Consider the following 25768-nt stretch of genomic DNA (forward strand, 5'->3'; position numbering starts at 1 on the left):
AAAATTTAAGAAAAAGCTGCAGCAAATAATAAATGAGCTGGCAGTGTGAGCAGACCTCAGGTGTTCAGGATGTTTGTTCCACAGGTGAGGAGCAGAATAACTGAACGCTGCTTCTGGGAAACACACAGTAAACCTGTTCTTGGGTGCTTCACAGGGAACTAAGAGATGCATTCAGTGCTTTGTAGACAACACACATGTTGTTGTCCAATAAAATGCCAACATTGCACAAAGAGAATTATACTTATTATTACTTCTGTTTGGCCAGTATTGCTTGCTGCTTGCTGCACCACATGCCCACTCTCTAATACTCCACTGATCCACATCAGAGCAGCCTGCACAAGGAGCTCAGTCTAATGCATGGACCTGTAATCAGTCACACACACACACACACACACACACACCATATGGCTCATCACATTTATTAGTTCTTGTATATAGAAGTGGCCTCGCCAACCGAGTACCATCTACTTCTCTGCTTTTGATCTGTGGGACAATTTTGACGCGCAAATGGAGCACATGTCCTCTCCGGTCAGGCTCCGCAGCAAAAGTAAGAAAGGTACGTCTTTGATGCCGAGCGAGCACCTGCTTTCATCCACTCCATGTTGGTTGCGTCACTGTTTTCTTCTTAGGTTCAACAAGTCAGTGAGATGTGCAGCCAGTGATACTCTCACAGGGACTTGATCTAAATTAAGGCCTAAAATCTAGACATAAGTGATGTTATTTGTCTGTAAATTAAGTCTACCTATTTCTTTCTTCAGTTCATTCTTTTATTTACTTTTCATAAAATAATCATAATGTTTTTGTCAGTATCCAAGTCACACAGCAAGTCTGCATTTTTCTTAACAAGTGTATTAATTAATTATTTATTCTCTTTTAAAAAGCTGCCACTCTCTCAGAAAAGGAGGTAGGACGACCGTGTTGAATAGTTAAGTGTGTTTGTGCTTGTATGTGTCCTTTTCTGGCCTCATAAACACTCATGACCTCATCAGGGACCAGTAGTCCTCATGGGGAACCAAAACCTGGTCCGAATGAGGCGGAACCTCACGTCTGAGGAACTGGCTAAACTTTGATTTGTGGTTTGGTTAAATTAGCGGCATAAACGTGTGTTTGTGTGTGTGACCCTGCTAAATCTCCCCGCTGAAGCATTATAAGCTGGATTAAGCCGTCTGTAAAGCTTTGTGGGTAACAAGAGACAGACAGAGTGACGGTTGTGAGGACTGTGTGAAGCTGTAAATGTGTATCTCAGGTGTCGAGGTTTGGTGTTGATGACAGTGACGGGTTTAGACGGAGGGTCCAGGAATAACAACTTAAACCTTGTTGATATGTTCAGATTAGCTCTTTGCATTTACTACAGTCTTGTCCGTCTGTTTTGTCTGTGTCTCTGTCCTCCTTGGACAGATAGGTGGGCAGGTACAGGCCTATGTCATGGTATTAAGGGGATTGCAGGTCAGGGCTTATTAATGAAGAAACAACCTAAACTGTTAAAAGACAGCAGATGTACACTTAATATAACATTTCTCACCTTTTTAATCTACAATCCGTAAAACACCTAATATTATCTTGTGTTTGTTTGTATGATGGCGTAATTTTGCATTTCTTCCTTAAAGAAATATAATGGGGTTTGTTTTGGACAATTTAATTACAATATTCATTTTGTGCTGTCATTTTGGGGTTGAAAATATGTGCAGATAGATTTAAACATAAAGGCAACCAAAACAAATCCTCAAATGTTTTGTGTCGTAGTTTTAGAGCAAATCCAGATTCCTGTGTGTCTGCTCCGTCCTCTCTCCTCCCCCTTTAAGGCAAAAATTGCCCAAAGAATCTCAAATAAAGTAAATGATAAACACATCTTGAGACACTGCTTCCTTCTGTCCCAGTTGTCCACTCTGTCCATTGAGGACCAGGAGGAAGCTCACTTTCCTTACGCCATGAGAGACCTCTCTCTCTCCTCTGGACCAGGTGAACAGCACCAGGTGCCTGTTCACTGTGAGGCAGGTGCAACCAACGGGAGACTGCCCAGCCTTCCCGGGGCTCCTCCTCCTCCTCTGCACCGTCCCGCCCCCCGCCCCCCCGCTGGATCTCCAACAGCGCCCCAGAGACCTCACCGTGGGTTCCAGCCTCTGTTGCTGAAGAAGCAGCTCGTGTCTCAGGCGTCTCTGGACTCCCCCGTCAGCCCGGCCTCTCGTCCACACAGTCCATGGGGACGCTTTGACTCCCACGACTGTACAGAGGTGTGATTTAGTGTGTTATCATGGGGTTTGACTTTAAAAAAAAATTAAAGTTTTGTATTGGAATTGTATATATTTCAAAGAAAATGTATAAATCCTTATAATTATATAATAATTATTTAGAAGCAACGAAGTACAACAGAAATACTTTTAAGACAAGCAAGAAAATATTTAATCCATCTTGAGCCCTGCACTGCTGGTGTATACAAACAAACGCTCCCTTAATCAGTTTTTGTTGTGTGTTTGTTGTTCTGTCTGCAGGATCAGGACAAGGAGTACGTGGGTTTTGCCACGTTGCCCAATCAGGTTCAGAGAAAAACTCTGAAGAAAGGTTTCACATTCACACTCATGGTGGCAGGTGAGTGTGTCGCTATCTTTACTGAGGCTGTTATCATGACTGCATAGAACAATGTTTCCCCCCCAAACACATGCAACAAAACATACCATTATACACAAACGTTATAAGGTAAAAAGTAATATTAATAATGATAATACATTTTAATTCTAGGCCCCTTTTAGAGAAGATAATGTAAACTCTATGAACGTGAGTTATGAGTGTCATGTGGTAAGTTCTTCCATAGGCGATTCATTTCAACTAAATATTGCACAATTGGAGGTTTTCAAGGACCAAATTGACCAAGATTTAAAAAGAAATAAATGACGCTGGACTTCTGTGATTTGGACATCAATAAGGCTTTTTCTTTCTTTCTTTCTCTCTCATATTATTGCTTTGCTGCTGTAATATTTTATGAATTAGTGTGATCTCTCTCTCTCTCTCTTCTTCTGTAGGAGAATCTGGTCTTGGCAAATCCACACTCATCAACAGTTTGTTCCTCACGGATCTCTACAAAGACAGGAAAGTTCCCAACGCAGAAGGTGTGACATTGCTGCCGTTTATGGATCTACTCACAGGAAGTAGTCAAACAAGTGTAGAAAAGTATTATTATATTATTAGTTGCAAATTATTTTGCCAGTTCTTTTGGTTTAATTTGGCTCATTTAGAGCATATTTGCACATATGCTCTAAGTCTTTTAAAAACCAAAGTCATTAAACTTGTTTAATTGTTGGTTTGGTGTAAATGACACAACAATAATTAATGCAATTTATAGTGCAGCAGTGGTCTGTACCTGTGTTTGTTCGGGCGATTCAGTCGTGTTTATGCTTGCGTGCGTCTGCAGAGCGCATCAGTCAGACAGTTGACATCATCAAACACACCCTCAGCATCGAGGAGAAGGGAATCAAGCTGCAGCTCTCCATCATAGACACGCCAGGATTCGGGGATTCCCTCAACAACACAGAGAGGTGAGGTCAGCGGCGTCACCCTTCTCCTCTCCTGCTGCTCATAAACATCAATTGTGTCCATTTGCAGCTGGAGGCAAATCGAAGACTACATCGATCAGCAGTTTGAACAGTTCTTCAGAGACGAGAGTGGCTTGAACAGACGGAACATCCAGGACAACAGAGTTCACTGCTGCCTTTACTTCATCTCTCCATTTGGCCACGGGTACTTCACAACAGCAGCATCTCACAATCCTTCAGTATCTACTGGGCGTAGAATTGAATTTTACATTTTAAATTCCCGTTATAGTCTTCGACCTCTGGATGTGGAGTGTATGAGGGCCTTGCATGAGAAGGTCAATTTAGTTCCTGTGCTGGCCAAAGCTGACAGCCTGACACCGGCGGAGGTCTGCAGAAAGAAGACAAAGGTATGACATCTGAAGAGGACTTCGAAGAAGACTTTGAAATGACCAAAAACATTCAAACAATTGGACAACTGCAGGGTCACTACACTTAGGTCGTTATAGTTCATCCTGAATGAATGTAGGGACCACATGTTTTCAACTTCCCTATATGGACATCCTGGTATTCAGGCTTTAAAAAATGCAGTTTTTTCTTCCCCTTATGTGTTGTTGAGTTGAGGTTATGATTCATTTTCATCACATTTTTATAGTAGTGATATAAAGTAGCAATAATTAAGTCACAGAATTAGACCGTTTTTCTTAGATTTTTGTTCCTAAAAAAACAAGTCAAGTCCAGTTTGAACTGTGACACCAAATTGCACAAATTCAATCCGATTTTAAACATTTGAGTACATTTTGCTTGGGCGTGTTCATATAATTGTCTCGGTTGTGCGCTCAAGTGTTCATTATTTTCCCTTTGTGTTCATATATTTAAGATCCAAGAGGAGATCAAGCAGTTTGGGATCAACATCTACCAGTTTCCAGAGTCTGATTCGGATGAGGACGAAGAGTTTAAGATGCAGGAACAGATTCTCAAGGTTTTTATTTTTTACTTAGTTTCTCATGGTAAATATTATGACGTCACCTTAGAATTTAACTACTAATCTTTTTGCTTGTGGCTGCAGAACAGCATCCCATTCGCAGTCATCGGGGGTAACGCTCAGGCGGAAAGCAAAGGACACAAGTTCAGGGGTCGTGCTTATCCGTGGGGTGTGGTAGAAGGTAGTTTATCACTTTTACACAAGTGCATTCATTGTTCTGGGAACCCTGCGTAATCCATTCATGTGTGTCATGTGTCAGTGGAGAACCCGGCTCACTCGGACTTCCTGCTGCTGAGGAACATGCTGGTGAGGACGCACATGCAGGACCTGAAGGACGTGACCCGCGAGACGCACTACGAGAACTACAGAGCTCAGTGCATCCAGAACATGACGCGCATGGTGGTGGAGGAGAGGACGCGCAGGTGGGTGAGGGACAGGATGCACACGGCGGCTGCCATTTGTCTGTTTGTCTCAGCAGCTCAGTTTATTACTCACGTCTTGCGTCGAGATGGAAAGGGACGGATTTTTATGACGTCTTCAGGTGTAAATAATATAGAGTTAATATAGACTTCCCAGTCACAATCAGAGGTGGAAAGTAGAAGTACTGGTCAAAAAATATACTCAAGTTATAGTAAAAAAGTAGCTTGTTTCAAATGTATTCAGGGTAAAAGTTACTGAGTTACAAGGTTGGGCTTCTTTCTTGTGTCAAACCTGGCAAATCTTTTCAAATTAAAGTGCTGACAAAATAAACAGATAAACACATAAAGGTCAAAGGTCACAAACAAGCCAACTTTCTTACTCAGACCTTAATTATTGTCATTCACTGCCAAAGTTTCTGTTGTTTTGTGAACGGCCTGGAGGACTGAGTGGCTGAAAAGGCGAGAGACTCACAAGGAGAGACTCTTGCACTGGAAGATGTCCTAGCAGGTGAAGAGTAGCCCAAAAAAAAAGGAACTAAAGGGGGAAAAACTCCAAAGGGCTTGAGAACTAGTAAGCCAGAAACTCTCTGGCTCTGGAGTGACGTCTGAGCTGGCTTATATAGGGAGGGTGAGGAGCAGATAGGAGTCAGGTGTGTGGATTTGCAGCCAGGTGAGGCCTCGTTGCACTCCAGAGGAAGTAGGTCAGCCCCGCCTCTGCCACTCTCCAGCCCTGCAGGAGAAAAAACAAACAAACAAACAAACAAAAACAGTGGCCCCAAAAAACACGACCACAAACCAGACCATCACAGCAGGATTCGCTGTTTGCCGTCATTCCTGTCAGTTTAAAACATCCTCATGTGGTATTTAATGTTTCAGGATATTTTAAAAACATGCAAAAAAAACGTGTTCTTTTGTGCATTTCTGTGTGTGTGTGTGTTACAGTTTGTTTGAGAAGCATCGAGAGGGAGGCAGCGAGGCTGATTTCCCTCTCCCGCTGGCTGTCACTACCGGAAAGGAAAGACTCATCTCTGAGAAAGACGAAGAGGTAAATCAGGTCTTTTTTTTTTTATATCACACAGTCACTCACTTAAAGAGCAAAACTGACTCTCCTCTATTCTTTATTCTGTAGCTGAGGAGGATGCAGGAGGTGCTGGGGAGGATTCAGGAGCAGATGCAGCACAACCAGGCCTGCTGACTCTCACATTACTGTAACTCCCCACAGGAGCAGAGAGAGGGCAACAGTTCATGAGAGTTATGAAAAGGAAATGAGCCACATTGCACCACTAAGGTCCTCGTCTGGTCACGTCTGGTGAGGTTTTCCTCAGTTGGACGTGTGTGAAACTTGTGAGTGACATTCAGAAACCTGCAGCAAAAATGGAGCTTTATTAAAATCTATCTCCTATTAACAGATTCAGTTGTCAGCAAAGCACTTCAAGCTATAAAAATTGTACGCATGTTAACCCTTAAATAGCTAAGATTTGTCACAACGCATCATGCTTCACTTTATGGTCTAAAAAAACCCCAACAATGAATGAAATATTTTCAATATACTTCATGCAAACTGGGTCATCTTTGGTGTGATTGTTGCAGCCTGGCCCACGTGAAAGATAAGCAGAAACATTTCTTTTCATATTTGTCATATGGTCATATTTCATAAAATACTCACGTTAACACAGCTAGAGCACCAAAATGTGCTCATTAAAAAAAATGAATGAAGTTGCCAAGTTCTTGTCACGATGCATCAAAAATAGTGATTTGAACAGGTTTCGATGAGCACAGGTGTGTCAGTGTGAGTATTTAAGTTAGAACACGGCATAACTTTTTAACAATATATGCATGAAAAACATTTAAATTGTTAGAATGTTAGAAGTGAAAAGCCAAAAATGTGTGTTGGTGTGTTTAAGGGGAACATTTGTTTTAGGTTTTTTAGGTTTTCTCAAACTCTTTTTCTATTGTGTGTTAGCAAGTATTTCAATTGCAGCAATTGCACAAAGGGTTCTCAGTGAAATATTAGTCAGGATCTAAATGTCCCCAAACACCAGTTGTTTTTTTAAGTACGACAGTCCATAAGTTTCCTTACGTGCAGCAAGGAGAAAGAAGCATGGTCCTTAAGCCTTAAGCAGTTACAAGCTCAGTGATGCATTCAAGAGCAGTGGTTCAACACTCTCAGGCTTGTCCAAAGTCCGGTCCGTGGGCCAATCATGGCCCTCGTTCAGATTTTGTGCGGCCTGCAGCTTTGGTTTTATAACGTTTAAGGGACGAAATCAAACAGAAAATGACATGTCATCCACAGCACCTCACAGTAAGGTGGACACTGGCTCGACTGAGGGCCTTTGCACGTGTGCATGGGTTCTCTCTGGCTTCCTCCCACAGCTCGGTAGAAAATGGATGAACAATGATGCACCACTGCCATCTAGTGGTCACTGTAGTGAGGTTAGGTTTTACATAAATAAATAACCCTTAAATCCAAACTGCATTTCCAGTGTTTTACTGTTGTTCTTACACATTAAACACAGGAGCAAGTTGTGTTGTAAATGTAATAAGATTTATTAAGAATCTTTATTATTTCATCAGCATAATTCTTCATTAATATGTTTTTTTTGTTTGTTTTTTTCATCCATTATCATCATTGTTATCTTTAAACAGTGGACAGTTAGATCTTAAAGGCAGCCCAAAGTGTACAGGCGATATATAACTTAAAACTTTCTCCATAGGGAAAACATGTTCTTATATTCATATATAATATCAATGTAGCATGAGGTCCAAGATCCTTGCCCACGTTATACAGTATTGTACATGGTCCCAGAAATAAACATGAAAACAAAAGCAATTTTTTTTTTAAACAAAACAAAACTAAACGGCAATCTACATGCAAAAAAAACCCAACAACAAATAAACAAGCATTTCAATTTCAAAGATACATACACTCATATGCCAAAGAAACGTGCATACAATCACAAATTTACAAAACTTCCATACACACACACACACACACACACACAAATATTACAAAAACTCTTAATTGAATATTAGACATTGTTATTGATAAAAGAGCGACGGCTTTTTTTGTTTTTTTCGTTTCCTTTTTCCTCACGCAATGTCACACAAACGCTCTCTCTCACACACACACACACACAAAGTGGAAAAACATAAACCTAACATAAACAAAAACACACATTTATAGGACTGTAAAATCTTTCATTCGCTCAGTGTGTGTGTGTGTGTTTGTGTTTCGCCGGAGTTGTCACAGTGTTCAGGAAAACGGAGTTTAGGCACACACCGTAGCACCCCGAGCGGGTTCATACCATAGATCACCTCTGTGTAAAAAAATAACTTGCTCACCATATACGCACGCGCACACACACACACACACATTCGTTTTTTATATCTTAGTGAGGACACGTCATAGACCCCTTACCTTAAACTTAAGTGCCGAACCCTAACCTAAACCCAATTCTAGACATAATGTTCCCACAAGGTCAAAATGTCCTCTCAAAGATAGGTTTTTGGACCTCACAAAGATATAAACACACACATGCACAGGGCAAACTGAATAAACAAGAGAGAACAACAGCCATGCTACAGGTACAGTAGGATTAACTATAGTATAGAATATAAAAAAAACATTTTCGAGTACACTCACGGACAGGACAGGACGTACAGAAACAGCGCGCGGGGGGGACGTGTGTATAACATGAAGAAGGAGGAGGAGGCCGGGAAACCATGAGCTAACAAAACACGGGGGGAAAATGTCCACATTTAGAAACAGATAATGTGGGTGTTTTTTATCCGTTTCACTTTTTTAAAAAAAATAGTTGTGTGTGGTGTGTGCTGCAAAACATTCTTTAGAGCTTTAAGTGAGAAAACTCTTGAGGTTTTAAATGATAAGCACCCCCCACCCCACCCCCATCTCTCTCTCTCTCTTCACAGAGATAAAGTTTTCCTCTCAAATTGTTTGTTTCCAGATGCGGGAAGTTTGAGTGACATCAGTATGACGTGCAGGATGAGGCAGTAGAGGGAGCTGTTGCATTAGAGTGATGGAAACCTGTATTCTCCTATTTTGTTTTTTAAAAAAAAAGAAAAGACAGCAACCGATGACAGCTGAGTATTCTGAGAGCGGTCGCTGCAGAGTCGAGATCGAGATCGTTTCTGCTCTAAAATCATTTTGTTTAAAGCATTTGTGATGACCTGTCCACACATTCATGAGAATTGCTAATTGAACCAAAAAAAACAAAAACAAAATTCATAAAAAGCCAATGTAAAAAAACAGATACATTGAGAGAATGACTTGCAGTATAACCACATCAGGGCAACACATAACTTTAACATTAGCAATGTTTTCCAAAAGCCCTTGGGTTCAAAAAGCTCAGATTTGATTCTGACCAAGCGGTTTTTATTCGTTGGGATCGACTCAAAGACACATGGAAATTTTCCCACTGATTTCTACTCCGTGTCAGGACCGCTGCTGACTCTGCAGTTTGGGGGTTTCCTACAAGGAAACAACAGGCAGACGTCCAGTTGTCTGTCGAGGCAACATGCAGCTATCCTGCTTCTGATTCTTCACCTTTAAAACCCATTTTTTGGAGGTGGGCGCATTCCATTTTGAAATTTAACGTCAGAACAGTGGAACCAAATAAAAGGGTAAACGTGTCGCTCGGTATCACTGCTTAAGCTCCGTTTATCAGACGATGTGATGCGGTCGCCTTTGCTCTTAAACACACCAGTGACGTCATTCCCCGGCAACAACTTTGTGGCTACATGGATACAAAAAGGGCACGTGTCGCCGCCGCGTCACCACGACAACAGCCTAAGGACAAACTACTCTCTTGTGTTTTCCTGCCCTCAGTTAGATGAATGAATAATTAAGGTAAATCCTTGATGCCTGAGTGTGAGCTTATTATGTTAGTGCTTCTGGTTGTAAAAGATAGGAGAGAAGGGAAGGAAGGAAGGAAGGAAGGAAGGAGAGGAGAAGGCAAGGAAGGGAGGAAGGGAACACAGAGTTCCTGTCTTTGCAGCAAAGACAAATGTCACAGTCTTATTTTCATGAACAATGGCCGGACCCACTGACTCTGCGTTTAATGTTATTCTCCACACACTAATCAGAGCTGTGACCTAAATATCAGGAGGATATTTCTCCACAAGCAAGTCTGTGAGAGATTCTCAATCGATTATTGATCAGCGTGTAAAGACTCGTCAGAATGTTCTGAACCTTTTGCTCATTCAGTCCATCCCAGCTTCTTTCTTTTTTAATTATTATTATTATTATTATTATTATTGTTGTTATTGTTATTTTTTAGGCAAGTTTGAGTGTACTGACGGGAAAGGTTGGTACTGTAACCATGGTGACCGGGTTGAGGACAGCAGCCTGTCCGACCAGCTGGGGGTGAGGTGCGAGCACCGCCGTCGGTTTCCCTAGCGACGGGTTTCCCTGGCTCACCACGGCCGCGCTGTTCACCTGGCCCCCGTTAGTGTTAGCTTGGGGGTTTGCCTGCACGTGTGGAAGAGTGTGGTGGGTGAACGTGTGAGTGATGTGGCCCACCATGGTGGGCTGGGAGACGGACACTCCCTGGGGGTAAAGAGTCGGGAGGTGGGATGGAAGTGGACCTCCCAGGTGAGTGATGATGTGTCCGATGGGCTGCGCGGCGATCTGCTGGTGAGTGGCGGCGGCGGCTGCCGCCACCGTGATCGGCTGAGGGGCAGAGGACGTCGGGCCGGGCGACGGGGCGATGTGTGTCAGGTGCTTGTGATTGGCGGGAAGTGCGTGATTGACAGCCTGGATGACTGACGGGTGGGAGACGGCGTGAGCGATGACGGTGGGCTGCACCTGCACGGTCGGGGTCTGGATGGGATGAGGCGGAGGGGGCGGGCCCGGCGCCGGAGCCGGGGCGATGGCTTGAGGGGGAGGCGGACCGGAGGGCGTCGGCGTGGTCAGAACCCCGGAGATGGGCAGGGCAGCGTGCTGGATGGACAGGTGGGAGGTGAGGAGTGGCTGAGCGTGTAGGATGGGAGGTTTGGGTTTCGGTGGGGGCGTCGGAGCGGGGGTGACGTCCTCGTCCATGTCTTGCTCAAAGTTGTCTTCTCCTTCTGTGGGACAGAGAGGAATACGGTCAGTCGATGCAGACTCACTCTGTGAGTGTGCGCGACCGTGAAGTTAAAGCTTCAGCGCGTAATGTCAGAGTCTGAAATCAGACTCTGTGGAGCAATTATATCGGACCTGACAGAGGGAGTACTTGGGTGTAACAGCACTAATCACTAATCATACTAATGAGTGGGAATGTAATCTAAACACTGCTTCACTGAGAAACAGAATTGTGTGAACTCATGTGAACTCAACGTTAACGTAAACTTAACGTCCAAGGTTACACGCTGCAGTGTTCATGTGTTCGACGCTCGTCACTACACACCTGAGGCGGTGGACGTGGACGCCTGGTCGTCTTCTGGCTGGATGGTCTGCCGCAGAACTCTGTCGATCTCCATGACGTCCATGCACTGGCCGAGCTCGTTCTTCAGCTCGGACAGCCGCTGCTGCGAGGCGATCTTCTCGCGAGCCAAGCGCTCCATCTCGTGCTCGTACTCCTTCTCCTTGCGCTTCAGGGTCTGCCGGAGGAGACACAGACAGCGAGAGGAAGATGATGAGAGGAAGTTCTATCCTCTGCTACATAACAGAGCCCCTGTAGGGTTAGGGTGGGAAAATGTTTTTTTGCTTTGCTCACAATAACTTTTGTGTGAGTGTAACCTCTTTAGTTCTATAGTGGGAATAATACACAACTCCTTATAGGTCACATATTCAGGCTTTACAAAGGCATTTTCTTTCGTCTTCTCATGCGCTGTTGAGTCAACGCTCTGATTCATTTCATTTTGCATTTTTAGTTGTGATATAAAGAAGCAATAATTATGCAGAAGTCACAGAATTAGACCGTCTTTCTTTTGTTTTTGTTCATGAAAAACGAGCCAAGTGACGTTCGAACTGACGTATTTCCAAATGTATAAATTATATCTATAATTATATAAATTGCACATTCTTATAGTATATACTGTATGTTTAAACATAGTAATGGGGAAAAGCAGACAAAATGCTCTGTGTGTTCTAAGGGTTAATAAATAACTTAGTAAAAAGAAAACATTTTGAAAATGTGAATGTAAAATACAATACTCTCTGCCTTGTGACTCTAAGGCAGAGTAAACCCTGTGTACACCAAGAAGACTGAAATATCCACAAACCAAGTCACTGGCATGGGCCGTTCCCACACAATGTTCTCTCCACTTCCACTTTCATAAACGAGTAGGAAGGGTGTGCATACTCATACAAGGATGTTTGCACTGCTTTTGTCCACCTCACCTACAGCTTCTCCCACTTCCTGGACACTACGCTTGTTTTTGAGGGGGTCATAGTGGGAGGGACATCCTGCAGCTTTCTGTCTCCCAACAATCACACTAATTCATCCTCATCTTCCTCAACCGTTCTGATGTCACTGCACTACGCCTGTCACATGTGAGTGAATCAATGTGTTCATTTCCTGGCAAAGCCGTGTCATCGGCCGTGTAGCGACTTGGAAAAGAAGGAACAAAAACAACAGCGGTAAGATCTGGAGGAACAAGAAAACTTGACAGAATTATTTAGCACAAAAAAAAGAAGAAAAAAAAAAGAGGGAGAGCTGCTCTCCTCAACCTCGCCACGCCGTCTCTGTGACCTAGTTTCTGTGTGGGTCAGCTGACACATAAACAGCAAACAGCGTGACAGACTAAGAACATTAACACAGATTACTACACGGGGTCAGGGGAGGTACAGGAGGAAAATGGGGGGGTTAAAGGAGGGCAGAGGAAGGAGGGGTGAGAGAGGAAGGGGCTCCATTAACTACGTGCTTACTAACATGCATATAAGTAGACACATTAGCCCTTTATTAGTAATTATTACGCATGTATTAACACCTTATTATACAGAACCTTATTCGACCTCTATTACGACATGAATTAAGATTTTTCCTGAACAAGGTGTTAATACGTGCTTTACTAATAAAGGGCTAGTATGCTACTTATAAGCATTAGTAAGCACATAGTTAATGGTGAATATGTGTTCCCTGATATAAAGTGTTACCCGGAAAACTTGTGTAATGGTGCATCACAAAAAAAGAGAATATAAAGACTGAGATTTAAGAGGCCAGAATACGAGCGGATGAGGACACAGGATCCTTCGACTTCAATGTGCAAAGCTATTTAATCCACAGGCAAATTAAAGCCTCGCACACACACACACACCGACTTTCCCCGAGTCTTCAAAATCAGAGTGCTCTTTGCAAATCAAACTTGGTGAGCCCATCCAGAACAGCTCAATATCTCATATCAGATATCAACCCACACTATGTGCTTCTAAGGGTGGGGGGAAAAAACCCCTTGTAATCCTCTGTTGAGCGATTATGAATCTCTGCAGAAAAGTCAATAATTGAAAAAGCCTCGTGCTCATGCCAAGGAACAGTCTCAGAGTTACACACACATTGCGGCACTTACAAAGGAATACAGAAGTAGCGGAGTGCTAAATGTCGTTGAAGTGTATGAATCATTTTCTGTTTAAATCAGCTGGAGGACTTGCGTAAGAAATTGCTCGTCACTGCGGCACATCGCGCTTCGTTTACTCCGTTTCATTGGACAGGGCTGCTCTATCACCACAGCCAATTATTTTGTTGTTCTCAATATTGCTCCATAGAAGCATAAAGCTTAAATAGGAAAGATACAACTAAGGGAGGGGGAACCACAAACAAGTGGGTGCACCCAACTACCACTATAGACTGAAAGTGCACATCACTGTGACACCACGTGTCTCTTACAGCAGTTGTTTCTTCTCCTGGTTTTCTCAGAAATGTGTTTCCGTTTGTATCCATAAAAGATAATGAGGGCAAAGATAACAACTAAGGAAGTAAATATGTCTGATTATTTAATGATGATCTAATAAATGCATGTTTCCAAAGACTAATAAATGTAAAGAACTAGGAGGCGGTGACAGTACCCTTTGAAATGTCATTGAATAAAATCATTAGATACCTAGATTTTCCCACACCTGGACCTATTTCCATAAACTTAAGGGGGCAGTTTTTAGAAGTCACAAGTGAAGGAGAGAAGTTGTTTATAGTAATTTCATAAAAGCCACAATATATAGGATTTCGACCTTCAAATAATGTCTCCAAGGTGGTATAACAGAGTTAATGGCACCCCTGTTAGAGCCTGAGCAGGTCTGCATGGCCTGCATTGGCACTACAGAACTTCAGGTTTTGGGTCAGTCCCATGGCACAGAAACGACTAGCAAATTTGACGACTTTACAGCATACGCCACAGTCTCCTGGTCCCTCCAAAAATCGAAAAACAAAAACCACAATCTATCCCAAGTCAAACCCACTGTTACCGCTGCCAAGTGCAGCCTGTTGAGCAGCATTTTTTGCTAATGGTTCATTCCATAATCAACACTATAAAACACATTCATCTAAAATTTACGATTGCACATGCAAATATTACACGTGACACCATTAGGTGATTAACAGCTGCGGCTCAAGTCAACAGCTTGGAAAAGTTTTGGTTTAAGAACTGAAAAGTGTTTGGTTCTGATGAAACCTCCTGTGTGAACAGTAACTTTTCCGTCTCGACTAGAAGTTACTCCAACTGATCTGTGTCTGTTTTTTTTCCTCGTATTACTCGGCCTGGTGCATACGCACACACTCTATATAAATTGTACTGTCTGCAAGACTTAAAGTGAAGACATGACACGACTGATGCACACGCCACCAATGAATGGCCACAGCCACAGCGAAAACTACAACTGCTTATGCCCCGAATATCATTTCAAGATCTTCCCTTACAAACCTAGACACCATTAGCCCTGCAGCAAATCACCAAGGAAACAACTGCCACCCGTAGCAGTTTCCTTGGCAACCTCATCTGTGAGGATTTGGCTATGTGAAATGCAGTTTATTAAAAAAGCATAAGGGGACAAATTGGGTGAACACCGCATTGGAGTATTTTTTTTTTATTTAAGGAGTGATGTCACTGGACGATTGCTGGTGCTTCAGATCACTCCAAACCCTTCCCCCCTCCTCTTCCTCTCTATCCCACGCTCGCTCTCCCTCTACACCCCCCATCCCGTCCATCTCTCCTTGGATACCCTTCCCCCTTTTAACCCTCCTCCCCCACATGTTCATCTATGCCTCCTTTATCCTTCCTCTTTCAACACATACCCCCTAATACATAAAAGGTCACTCAGGTGTGATGATACGCGACAAATCGGGCGTCTCTGCTTCAATCGCGTATGAGCTTGACGACAAAAGTGCATCTGCATCTGCAACAGGAGCGCCGGAAACAGACGGAGCACCCCAAGCGGCTACTCCGTCAAATACCCACCAGAATTAGATTGGCCCGATCATACATCTCACACATCCTCATGCACACTCTCCCATGACGACAAGCACAGCGGGAACAGACAGACTACAGTGTCCTGGCCAACCTGCTGCTTGTTGCTATGGCTACCAAGGGTTCTCAAGGCGAGTGACAACAGGGCAACGCGGGATGAAATGGACTGAGGTGAAGACAAGACGGGGAGGGAGTGGGGGATAAAGAGGTTAGGAGACAAAGAAAAGCTGATACAACTACCACCGTCACAGAGGAGTGGTACTGTCTCGCTCTGTATCTGTTGCCATCAGCCTCTCTCTATCTCTCTCACTCTGCCTTTGCAGATGCCGAGTGGCTGACGGTGATGTCATCAGAATCTGCACTAGCCATGTGCTCAGATTTCACATGGCTCAGGGAGAGAGGGACGGCGGTTTGCAGGTTTATTTGAGGAGCGGTAGCAAGACAGGGGGGAGGGTGGGGGTTTAGAAGAAAGCAGGTCGAATCACTCATCTACAACAAAAGCCAGCCCACTACCACGCTGCCCCAAATCTGATTTTTGATGAGGGCATACATTCAAAGACTAGACAAACGATCGGTTCATTTTTGAATGAAGAGCTTAAATCATCAGTGAATAGGGCTGTCTTTAATTGATGGTTAATGACATCAAAAATCCTGTACGCAGTGTAGGAACACAAAGAAATAAGCCATTTTGTATTAAACAAAAACATATTTAAGTTATGAATTGCAAATACAAAAGCTTATATTGTAAAAAATAAACAAGTTTAATGAATAAGAGAGCTGTGACAACATATTTTGGTGGGAGATACTGCAGAGGTTTATCTTTAACAAGAGTGCAGCATCTGCATTTTACCCACAGCTCAGGAGAGTGTGTGTGTTAGAGAGCAGCTCAATACAACAAGGTATGAACAGATTGTGATGTATTGTTCTGGTGGTGTAGGTTATGGCATTAGAATAATTGTATTATGTTGATATTAACATTACATGTAAGTTTAAGTTTAGGTTTTATATGGGTTTAGACTTAGAGAAACACTGATAGTAAGTGATTTTTCACAATATGGTGTGATGTTGTTTTTAACCTGTGAGATAGTCTCCGCAGAACAGTGAACATAATACTGTAAACAACAAGCATGTTGTGGTTCAGACCTGGTGTGAACACCTGTTCAGAGAGATCTGACAACAAGTGGACTTTGATACGTTTGTCTGTTCACAACTGCCATTAAAGGCTAGATGTGTCTGTTGTGACTGAATCCAGAGTCAGTGTGCATCCCACAAAAATATTCGCTTTGTAAAGCAAATGGAGAACGGAGCGATGCCTACATTTCCCTTAAACCTTGAAAACCTGTGCAGTATGGATTCCCAGCAGCAGCAGCAGCTATGATTTGCTCACATCAAACCCATCATCATCATCCTCATGCTCAGTCGTGGACACACCTCAAAGCTCTCCACCGAGCTCCCTAAAGGATGGACCCAGGATCTTGAAGTTCTCCTGTCACGCGACCTAATTTCACTTCTTCCGCTGACTTCCCATTGCGAACGCCGTATCCCACTGCTGTCAAAATCGTGACAGATTTGCTCTGCTCCACAAAAAAAAGAACCAGTGCTTCGAGATCCAAGCTTCAATTCATCACAGCCACAGTGGAGAATGATTATCTATGCATAGATGGACCAGAAACTTCCCCCAAAACATCAGCTCCACTCCACCATACTTCTCCACTTAAATATTTCCCTAAAATTCCTTCATCTTTACAAACTGTTTGGTTCTTAGGATGAACACTTTCTCTTTCCATCTCATCCTGCACGACACTGCATGACCACAGGGTACGGTTACATGTTATAAAAAAAAGTGAACTCCAAGTCAGTAGATTGTGTATTGTGACTATTCACAACCTTCTATAACCATTAATTAGCAGATACCATATTGTGGTCAAAAGAGAAGCAAATAAATAAATACATGGTGCTTTTTCCAAGAACATGAGGAAATTGAAATCAAAGAAGGGATAGCACCCAAAAACGTTGTGTCAGAACAAATGAGATAGCTGTGAGAAATATGCATATGAATGTCCCCTACCTGTATGTAACGCAAAGCGCTGCGGAGGACACTGAGGTTGGAGGTTTTTTTCTCATCAACATTTGGAACATTCTTCTTCAGCATTTCGAAACACTCTTTGAGGTGTGCTCGCCTGGAGGGCCAAGAACCAGAAACGAAGAAAAAAAAGAATCAAATTTTTGATTTGGTTGCCATGAGCTAAATGTCCTCATTTCGATTCAAAACGAGAACATCCTCAATGAATTAGTAAGTCGGGTCATTTGCTTGAGAGGGTTAAATGTAAAACGTAAAATTTCCTCGCCCACTGAACGTGGTTTCATGCCAGGAGCAGGTTGAGGTGATGTGAAGTCTTCAGCATCATTGGATTTAAAAAAAAACAAACCCAGGAGGTTATAATAAGCCCGCTGAAGGACGACTGGACATGACAGTGACTCACTATGAAAAGTGACGAGTCAGGCAGGAGGTGGTTGGTGAACACGCTAACTCCGGCAAAGGCAAAGAAGTTACATGAGCAAACCTTAAGCTGCCATTGGCGCTGCTTTCCAGAGCTCTTGTCAAGTTATAAACAAGTTATTTTTAAATTTAAAAGTTAAAACAAGCTGTTAATGCAAATATTGGCTATGCGGGATTGTGCATTTTCACTACAGAGTGAGACAATGTCATGATCTTTTGTAACATGTTAGCTAAAACACACAAACATGACGGCTATGTATACATGTGTCGGCCAAACTAACTGCAACAAGGTTCAGATGATTATAACTAACCTGTTCTTCTCCAGTTTATTATGGACTTCTCTGGTCCCCGCTCTGGGAGGAAAAGACAAAAAACAAATCATTAAAACTCACTTACAGTCTTTTATCACGTTGGATAAACACACACACATACACACAAACTGACCCTCCTGGTCTCCTCTTCCCCTCCATCGCCCTCATGTCTTCCACAGACACTCCATTTGTCCGTGGCTGAGATATGGGTGGAGCTTGATGAGTGACCAATGTATGCTGAGCGCCTGAGCCGTTGGTGCTGATGGAGGCTGGGTACTGAATTTTAACCTGAGGCTGCGATTGGCTGGGCTTTACACTAATCAGCTGCGGACTCGCCTCGACTTTTATCTGGGGGGCGCACAACAGGTGACAGGAGGCCTGCTGCTGCTGCTGTTGATGCTGCTGCTGCTGATGATGATGCTGCTGCTGCTGTGGAGGGGAGGAAGTGTTCTTGGCTGGCGGTAAACTTTTGAGCGAGGTCGCTGCAGAGGCAACCGCCGCTGTGAGTGGAAGGGTGGGGACTGAGGGCGTCGCAGTAACAACCGGGACCATTGGGATGACGGTGATGGGGACGTGGGGAGGCGGGAGAGAGGGGGGCGGAGGGATGAGAGGGTGGTGCGGCTGTTGGTGGCGGGCGTCATCGCCCCAGTTGATGTGGTTGGTTCGGACTGTCTGAGACGTTGCGGTCACGAGTTCCACGCGCCTCGACTCTGTCTCCCTGCTTATGAGCTCCTTCTCTTTGCGCTGCTCCTCTTCTGTTGAAGATGAAGCAAAGAAGAAGTTTTACTTAAAAGGTTAAGGGTGAATCTGAGACAAAGACAAATACAGGACTCTTTTGACTGCCCATGGTTCAGATTTATGGCAAACTAACCACACTGATTTCTTTTTAATTGGGGTAATTTACTAAGAGTAATTTAATTTACTAAAAGTTACTAAATATCAAATTAGGCAGTTACCATGAAAAATGTCATATACTTGAAGACTGATTTTTGCTCCTCCTCCTGAGTGAAAGTGGAAGAAATGTGTTATTTGTGGTTTTGATCTTTAATTCTCATGCACAGAAGACAGAAACTTGTTGAAACAGAAACATTTCACAAATCTGAGGCAAGACAACCAAAGCAAACAAGTGGGCTGTGACTCAATTGTGTGCCCAATAATTAACCATTAAATCCATAGGATTGGGTGATTGTGAGATGCATATATATATATACAGTACATACATATATATATATATGTATGTGTGTGTGTATATATATATATATATATATATATATATATATATATATACGTACATACATACATACATACATACATATATATCCCATATATTTGCCAAACCTGATTTTATAAAGCTTACGGTTAAAATTGATTATACATTGTTATTAATAAATTGCTACAATTGTCTTTGATGCCCTATCATAAAGTTGCATGATGCCACCAATACACAGACACACGTCCTGACTAAATGAGAAACCTCAACATTTAGTTCAATCAATCATATAGTATGAGCAATCTATAGACGCTAATTGTATCCTTGTAAATATCCATTTTGTTACTGCATTGAAAATATGTTGTCGTGGATGTGGCTTTGTTTGTATCATTTTAACACTTTGTATTCACACAAAGCATGATGTCACTGGTGAAATCAGACATGGGAGGGTGAAACAATAAATAAATAAATAAATAGAAATTGTGTCTTAATCGGAACGAACCCCCCCCCCGTCTACCCTGTGGTTGGACCAGTCCAACACTGTGCATGCTTTCTGCACGAGCTGTCAGGGCCATCTGACCAACAGCAGCGGAGTGCTGTCCAAAGAGCCACTCAAACTTGGCAGCATATAAACAAAGTGTACTGTTCTACATCAAACAAAGGCAACACAAGCCTAAAAATATGCCTTAAAAAAGAAAACCACACTGTAAGTGAGGACTCTTCCCACACTGAGCTCCCATTGAGTATGTACAGACCCACGCACGCACACACACTCGTTGTACATGAGTAGTTATTGCACACTGAATCACGTGGACTCGAAGCAATGTGGAAAGCCCCCGGTTACTATGGAAACAGCAACATTAAAGGCTGAAGATCTCAGGGATTCCTCAAGCCTGCACACGGCGCCAGCCACGGATAAAACAAACCAGTATCACTACATGCCATGCCAACATGTGAAGTATCTCTCTTCATGACACGGCAAACTCCTGACAACGCATTCTCTGCTGTTCGCCTGCAACAATAGTTCACTAATAGAGAAGACCCGCAGTGAGATACTGCTGTCTGAACAGCAAAACTATTCTTCTGGACTCATCATTAAGTTATTTTCACTTGACAGTGATCTGACAACACAATCAGACATTGTTAATGATGCTTATATCATATTATTTCTCATATTTTCTTGCTGTCAAACTCCTGCTTTGCAAAAAGACGGACATGCATTGCATATCTCTTGTGACCCATTATGTCACATCGTCTTAAGAACCAATAAAAAGTGATCAAACATCACATTTTTCTGTCATTACTGATTAATTAGCCCTTTTTTTTTAAATGTATGATTTGGCTTTCATAATTTCCTAAAAACCAAGGTGACGCCTTCAAACTAGGGCTAGCCGATATGGGGGAGAAAAAAACCTCTGTGTATGTTTTATATAATTTCGATACCGATATATATCACAATTTAAATCAAACAAATATTCATGTAAAGCTTAAAACATCCACCAAAACCAAAGATACTGACTTTATATTTACATTAAATGGAGACTGTGTTTGTTTTAACAAATGCTAAAATTAGTCTTCTCACAATCACATGATTTGTGATACAACTAATTGTTGCATTTCTTACAGTATGATTATTTGAAAGTAGGACTATGGAATATTGATGTGGTTGTGGCTGCAACTAATGACTATTCTCATAATTACTTTTGTCCAAACAAAATTAGTATAGTGTCCAAAATAAACCTGAACATATTCACATTTAAGATGCTGAGATAATAGAAAAAACACACACTCAAATCTGTATTCAATAGTTGGTTATTAATAATATTAATAATGAATAGTTTGATCCATTGTTGCTGCGCTGATCCCAAGAGTGCAGTGGTGTCAATGATGAACACACACACACACACACACCACGTTTGTAAAACAAGCACACATTCAACACATGCGCACTCTCTCTCTCTCACACACACATGCAGTGGAGGTGAATTTCAAAATAAAGACTGAAAAGAGCAGAAAATAATGTCTGACGTGGAAGCTGATGTCAGCTTGATGTTTCCTGAAAGCACACAGACACCATGCCCCAGATTGTCAAATGCATACAAACGTAAATTACGTAACTTCTGCATTGAGAGGGGCTGGGAGTGGGTGAGCAGGGAGGGGGAGGTTTGCCCTACTTACCCCCCCTCCCCCCCATGTCTCTGACCCGCCACTGTCACTGTGTTGAATGGGAAGGGCGGGGTCTAGGATGTGTGTGTGTTTGTGTGCGCGTAGGTGTGTATCCAAGAGAGGAGGGGGGCTGTGTGCACGTGGTTGATGTGGGCGGGACCTTGCAGCCTAGCACGCGGTACGGTAAGTATGCAGAGGGTGGGAGGAGGAGGAGGGGGGTGATTTGTCTGACACGTCATCAGAGGGGGAGAAACACAAAAAGCAGCAGCAGCAGCAGCAGCAGCACTCCCTGCCCTCCTTCACCTCGACGCCGACTATAGTTTCGACTGACAGTCCGTGGAGTTCAAATCGATAAAACACCAGCGTACATATTTGCACACGTGCTCGCGCGCACACACAAAATAAGTGTGCAAACGGGACGGGGCGCGGAGTGCCCGCCCCAGTGTGTGTGTGTGTGTGTGTGTGTCATAAGATAGCTGAGCGGTGTCACGGTATTATGTAAAGAGCAGGCTCTGCTCGCCACCGCCCTGTTAGAGCTCGACGGGCTAAAGAACTGGGGCAAATCGATAGCAAAGGGGGGCTCTTTCATGGCGGATATATGCCCGAATATGTGTTCACGACTATTACGATATTATTTCGAGCAGTTGTGGAGTAACATACTACAACACTACACCCGACATTAAGTTAGTTCACAACAAAGGTACAACGGCACGGATAGACAGGAACTCCTCTGCTGTGACTGAAACACACACAGGTTTGTGTGGCTCTCCTTTTCAGGACTCTGCACTGACTTCCATTCATTTGAATACCCTGGTAAAACCTTAACCAGGACCAGTTCGTGCCTAACATTAACGCTATCTCAGTCCGAACTCGTGCCAGACTTTAGGTTTTGTCTCGATCCGTCCCCATGAGAACTACTTGTCCCGAAAAAGTTGCTGTTTCCTCCAGAAAAAAAGTCCTGCTGAGGAAACAAAAACGAGTACAGGCGCGCGTGTACGTGCACGCGCACAGTGACTCACCAGAGTGTCGAAACTGTCACAAACACACACACACCGAGAGCGCGTACTTCGTAAAAACAACTTTGCCAGTTTAAAGAAAACCACGCGTGTGCAACGTTTAAAGCAACACGCAGGAATTGCGGATAGTCCGCACTGACTCGATTCTTACTTCTGGCACAGGCCCAGGGCGATAAAACAGAAACTACACACGCTTCCGTTCCTCATAGGCGGGTCGGTTGAAAATGCGAGACCAGTCGTTGGTAGTAACGGGATACGGGTTCCTGAAAATGCAGCGTCGGGTTGTTGTGTTTTTCGGTGTCACGTCCGTTCAGTTCGTCGCAGCAGTCCGACGTTCAACTTACCACGTGCGATCTGTTGTTGCTGGGCTTGCCATTCCAGATATCTGGCCGCCTCCAAAAGTATGTCGATGCTCATTGCGCGTAAAAACCCTCACGGCAGGCAACCCGGTGGCCCGGGACAGAAAGAGGAAAAATACCGAAGAGGGGGTGTGTAGTATCCCGCTACGAAAAGCCGTGTGCACGGTTCACACCCGCAGGACGGAGCGCATGTGTCTCTCCTGAATAGCACAAGGGCAATTTCTAATCCGGCTGAACGCAAAGTAGATCCTCGCATACGTAAAAAATAGGATTGCAACAAGATGGCGATGCGAGCACGGGAATACACACAACAAGGCGAGTCGTGTTCTCGTTAAGATCCGCCCCTCTCGGATTCCTGACCCGCCCTGTTAGTACGGCCACATGGAAAACCAGGCGACGGAGTGACTCTCGGTCCTCCGCGGTGTTAGTACTGACAACAATTAACCCTCTCGAATCACTACATATAATTTACTGCAACATTTTGCACGCTATAATGTGTGTCTAAAAACGCCCGGAACAAACTATTCTCACCCTGCAGTCGCGTTTCTCGGTGAACACCGCGAAAGGGAAGTCCCGTCGGTGTCAACCCTCCTCCGTGTTTTGGTTTCTGCTCTTGGCCCGCAGCGCATGAAGACCAATCGGGCGCCAGTGGACCAATCATAGCTCAGAACAACAAGGCATGGTGCTGGTCCACATGGGCACCCGCCCGGCCCGAGCGCGGCTCATTTGCATGGCGAGAGCGTGACTGGTCACCCTGCTGTCTCGAGATCACTGCTGTCAATCAAGCGGCGAGAGGCGGTGCTTAGTCGAGTACGCAGGGGAATGAGTGACAGACAATGTGGGCAAAAGTGAGTAGTGTGCAGAGCCGGCTCAACCCTTCATGGGGGCCCTCGAGTGAATTTGATTTGATTCTCCTTACTATCACTCTCTTCTCATGGTGGAGGCAGCAGGGTTTGACTGAATGTATATTTTGTTTCAAGCTGTTGATATAATGCCACCTCTTTAGTGATTACATGATGTAATATGTTAAAAGAAATGCTCTCCTATTAGAAATGTCAAGTGCTCTTGGGGGCCTTTTGTGTGTACTTTTTATTCATTAATGAGTAAAAAATTGAGTTTACATATTTTACTTTGTCAGCACTTTAATTTGTAAAGGTTTGCCTTTAATTAAAAACATTGTTCTTTCCTTTTTGTACGACACAAGAAAGAACCCCAACCCCTAAAAAGTAACTTTTATTCTGAGTACATTTTAAACAAGCTACTTTCTGAAGAACTTTTGCACAATGAGTTTGCAGTTAAAAAGCAGAAATTGTGTGGAAAAAAATAAGAAAGTAGAGGTGTGAGTGATAGGTGGACAATATAACACGCACCATCAGTGCATTAAATTGTATTAAACTATGTATATTTTGCATTTGTCAGTGCATTTAAACACTTGTGTAGCTGGATTAGGTGTTGTATATGCTCTAACTAATGATTGATGAGCTCTATCTTACGCAGTGATGATGATCACACATGATGATGACATCATGTGTGTTATGATTACAGCTGTGTATACATTCACACATATGTAATGCATGCGTGTGTGTGGCTGCATGGTAACAGTCTTTGATTGGACACCTCTGTATCGTATACATCCTCCACCTCGTCGCAGGGCTAGACACTCTCGGCCAATCAAAAGTGGCTCAGAGGAACATAATAGCCACGCCATGTGCACTGCCTGTATATAACAAACCTACAGCACTAACACCGCTGCACTCTCGTGAAACCTGCAACTCAAGACGATAAAAGAGATACAGACAAATGTGTGTGAGAAAGAGAGAGATTTTGCAGGCTGAGGTAACATGACGAGAAAATGAATGATGCATAAATGGAGGGGGAGGGACAGGAGAGGAGAGGAAGGCCAGAGCTGCAGCACATGGTAAGCACATGAGCAGTATAGAAAAAAAAAAAGAGTGAAGGAAGGGATACGTTTACAAAGGGAGAAGGAGGAAGAGGGGTGGTTTGGAGAGATGGAGACAGTGGGAGGGATGTAAGGCAGGGATGGGCTGACCCAAATAGAAGTGCTGCATCACTCGTGGAGCTACGGAGACAAAGAGGAAGTAATGCATTAAAGGAGAACTGAACTGAGGAGGTGCTCCAGATCACATGGACTTTTTTCCTTTTTTTTTTTAAGAGTGTGGATTCACAAACATGTAAGGGGGGAAAATTAAGAAAAAACCTTAAATCTTTGGTTCATTTTTTTAACGTGATGCATTGACAAACGTAAAATAATCCTGTCATTTCCAATCACAACATATTTCTTTGCCCCCAAACATAGTTGTACCCATATAACCAGATCATCAGTCAATTCCGAAACTGAAGGCGTTTTCAGACTTGAATTTCCCCAAACATTTCTTTGGAGTGTGATGTTCCCATGACCAACAGTTATATTTAGCACATTATTAAATCTATTAAATTCAACATTAAATTATATGTAAGCTTTTCTCGTGTTTTAATTACAATTGTCTACATGTAATAATCAATTTAATGTTTTGATGCTATTCTATTTCTGTGTGTTTTTGTGATTAAGATTACTTTTTACATCATAACTATGTTCTTTTTTGTGGACTATATGTCAAAACAAAGACTTTCACTTTGAAATGGCATGTAATATCATACTGGATCATTTTGATTTGCAATATGACGATGGATTAATTATCAAGATATCATTTTATAATTTTCAAATCTTCCACTTCTACTGCACAGTTGACTTTTTCCCATGTTTGTTCCACCACATTGGTGGAACATCCACCAATTAAACTGAAGGTGGTGTCTATGACTACATAGGATAGTAATAGTTTCATATGATAGTAATTAAATAGACGTGTCCTTAAAAAAAAGTTTTCA

General features: G+C 43.0%; 2 protein-coding genes across 4 annotated transcripts; one reads left to right on the forward strand and one right to left on the reverse strand.

Moving 5' to 3' along the window:
- Window positions 1-350: 350 nt before the first annotated feature.
- On the forward strand, window positions 351-6478 carry LOC122779815 (septin-5-like). Of its 2 annotated transcripts, XM_044042458.1 has the most exons (13): window positions 351-556; window positions 882-904; window positions 1878-2231; window positions 2490-2586; window positions 3018-3104; window positions 3407-3530; window positions 3598-3732; window positions 3817-3934; window positions 4405-4506; window positions 4594-4690; window positions 4769-4931; window positions 5871-5973; window positions 6058-6478. In XM_044042458.1, exons 1-13 carry the CDS (start codon window positions 508-510, stop codon window positions 6121-6123), a joined length of 1518 nt encoding a protein of 505 aa, XP_043898393.1. In that variant the 5' UTR covers window positions 351-507; the 3' UTR covers window positions 6124-6478. The 2 variants fall into 2 exon arrangements, with proteins under 2 accessions (XP_043898393.1, XP_043898392.1); XM_044042457.1 differs by lacking the exons at window positions 351-556; window positions 882-904 and having other exon boundaries at window positions 1139-2231.
- A 973-nt stretch (window positions 6479-7451) lies between these two features.
- On the reverse strand, window positions 7452-23226 carry mntb (MAX network transcriptional repressor b). 2 transcript variants are annotated; one of them, XM_044042443.1, is made up of 6 exons: window positions 22868-23226; window positions 18265-18886; window positions 18132-18173; window positions 17389-17509; window positions 11333-11525; window positions 7452-11012 (listed from the first exon to the last, which is right to left on the reverse strand). In XM_044042443.1, exons 1-6 carry the CDS (start codon window positions 22938-22940, stop codon window positions 10222-10224), a joined length of 1842 nt encoding a protein of 613 aa, XP_043898378.1. In that variant the 5' UTR covers window positions 22941-23226; the 3' UTR covers window positions 7452-10221. The 2 variants fall into 2 exon arrangements, with proteins under 2 accessions (XP_043898378.1, XP_043898379.1); XM_044042444.1 differs by having other exon boundaries at window positions 17389-17500; window positions 22868-23225.
- Window positions 23227-25768: the final 2542 nt, after the last annotated feature.

This window comes from Solea senegalensis, linkage group LG13 (assembly GCF_019176455.1).
Source record: "Solea senegalensis isolate Sse05_10M linkage group LG13, IFAPA_SoseM_1, whole genome shotgun sequence".
NCBI lineage: Eukaryota > Metazoa > Chordata > Actinopteri > Pleuronectiformes > Soleidae > Solea > Solea senegalensis.

Coding starts and splice junctions, on each gene's coding strand:
- mntb (XM_044042443.1), bottom strand. CDS start 22,940: ATGAGCATCGACATACTTTTGGAGGCGGCCAGATATCTGGAATGGCAA. Junction 18,174..18,264: donor GGGAAGAGGAGACCAGGAGG/GTCAGTTTGTGT, acceptor TTTTCCTCCCAG/AGCGGGGACCAGAGAAGTCC. Junction 11,526..17,388: donor GCGCTTTGCGTTACATACAG/GTAGGGGACATT, acceptor CTCCTCCGGCAG/ACCCTGAAGCGCAAGGAGAA.
- LOC122779815 (XM_044042457.1), top strand. CDS start 1,728: ATGTTTTGTGTCGTAGTTTTAGAGCAAATCCAGATTCCTGTGTGTCTG. Junction 2,587..3,017: donor ATTCACACTCATGGTGGCAG/GTGAGTGTGTCG, acceptor CTTCTTCTGTAG/GAGAATCTGGTCTTGGCAAA. Junction 4,507..4,593: donor TGCAGGAACAGATTCTCAAG/GTTTTTATTTTT, acceptor TTGTGGCTGCAG/AACAGCATCCCATTCGCAGT.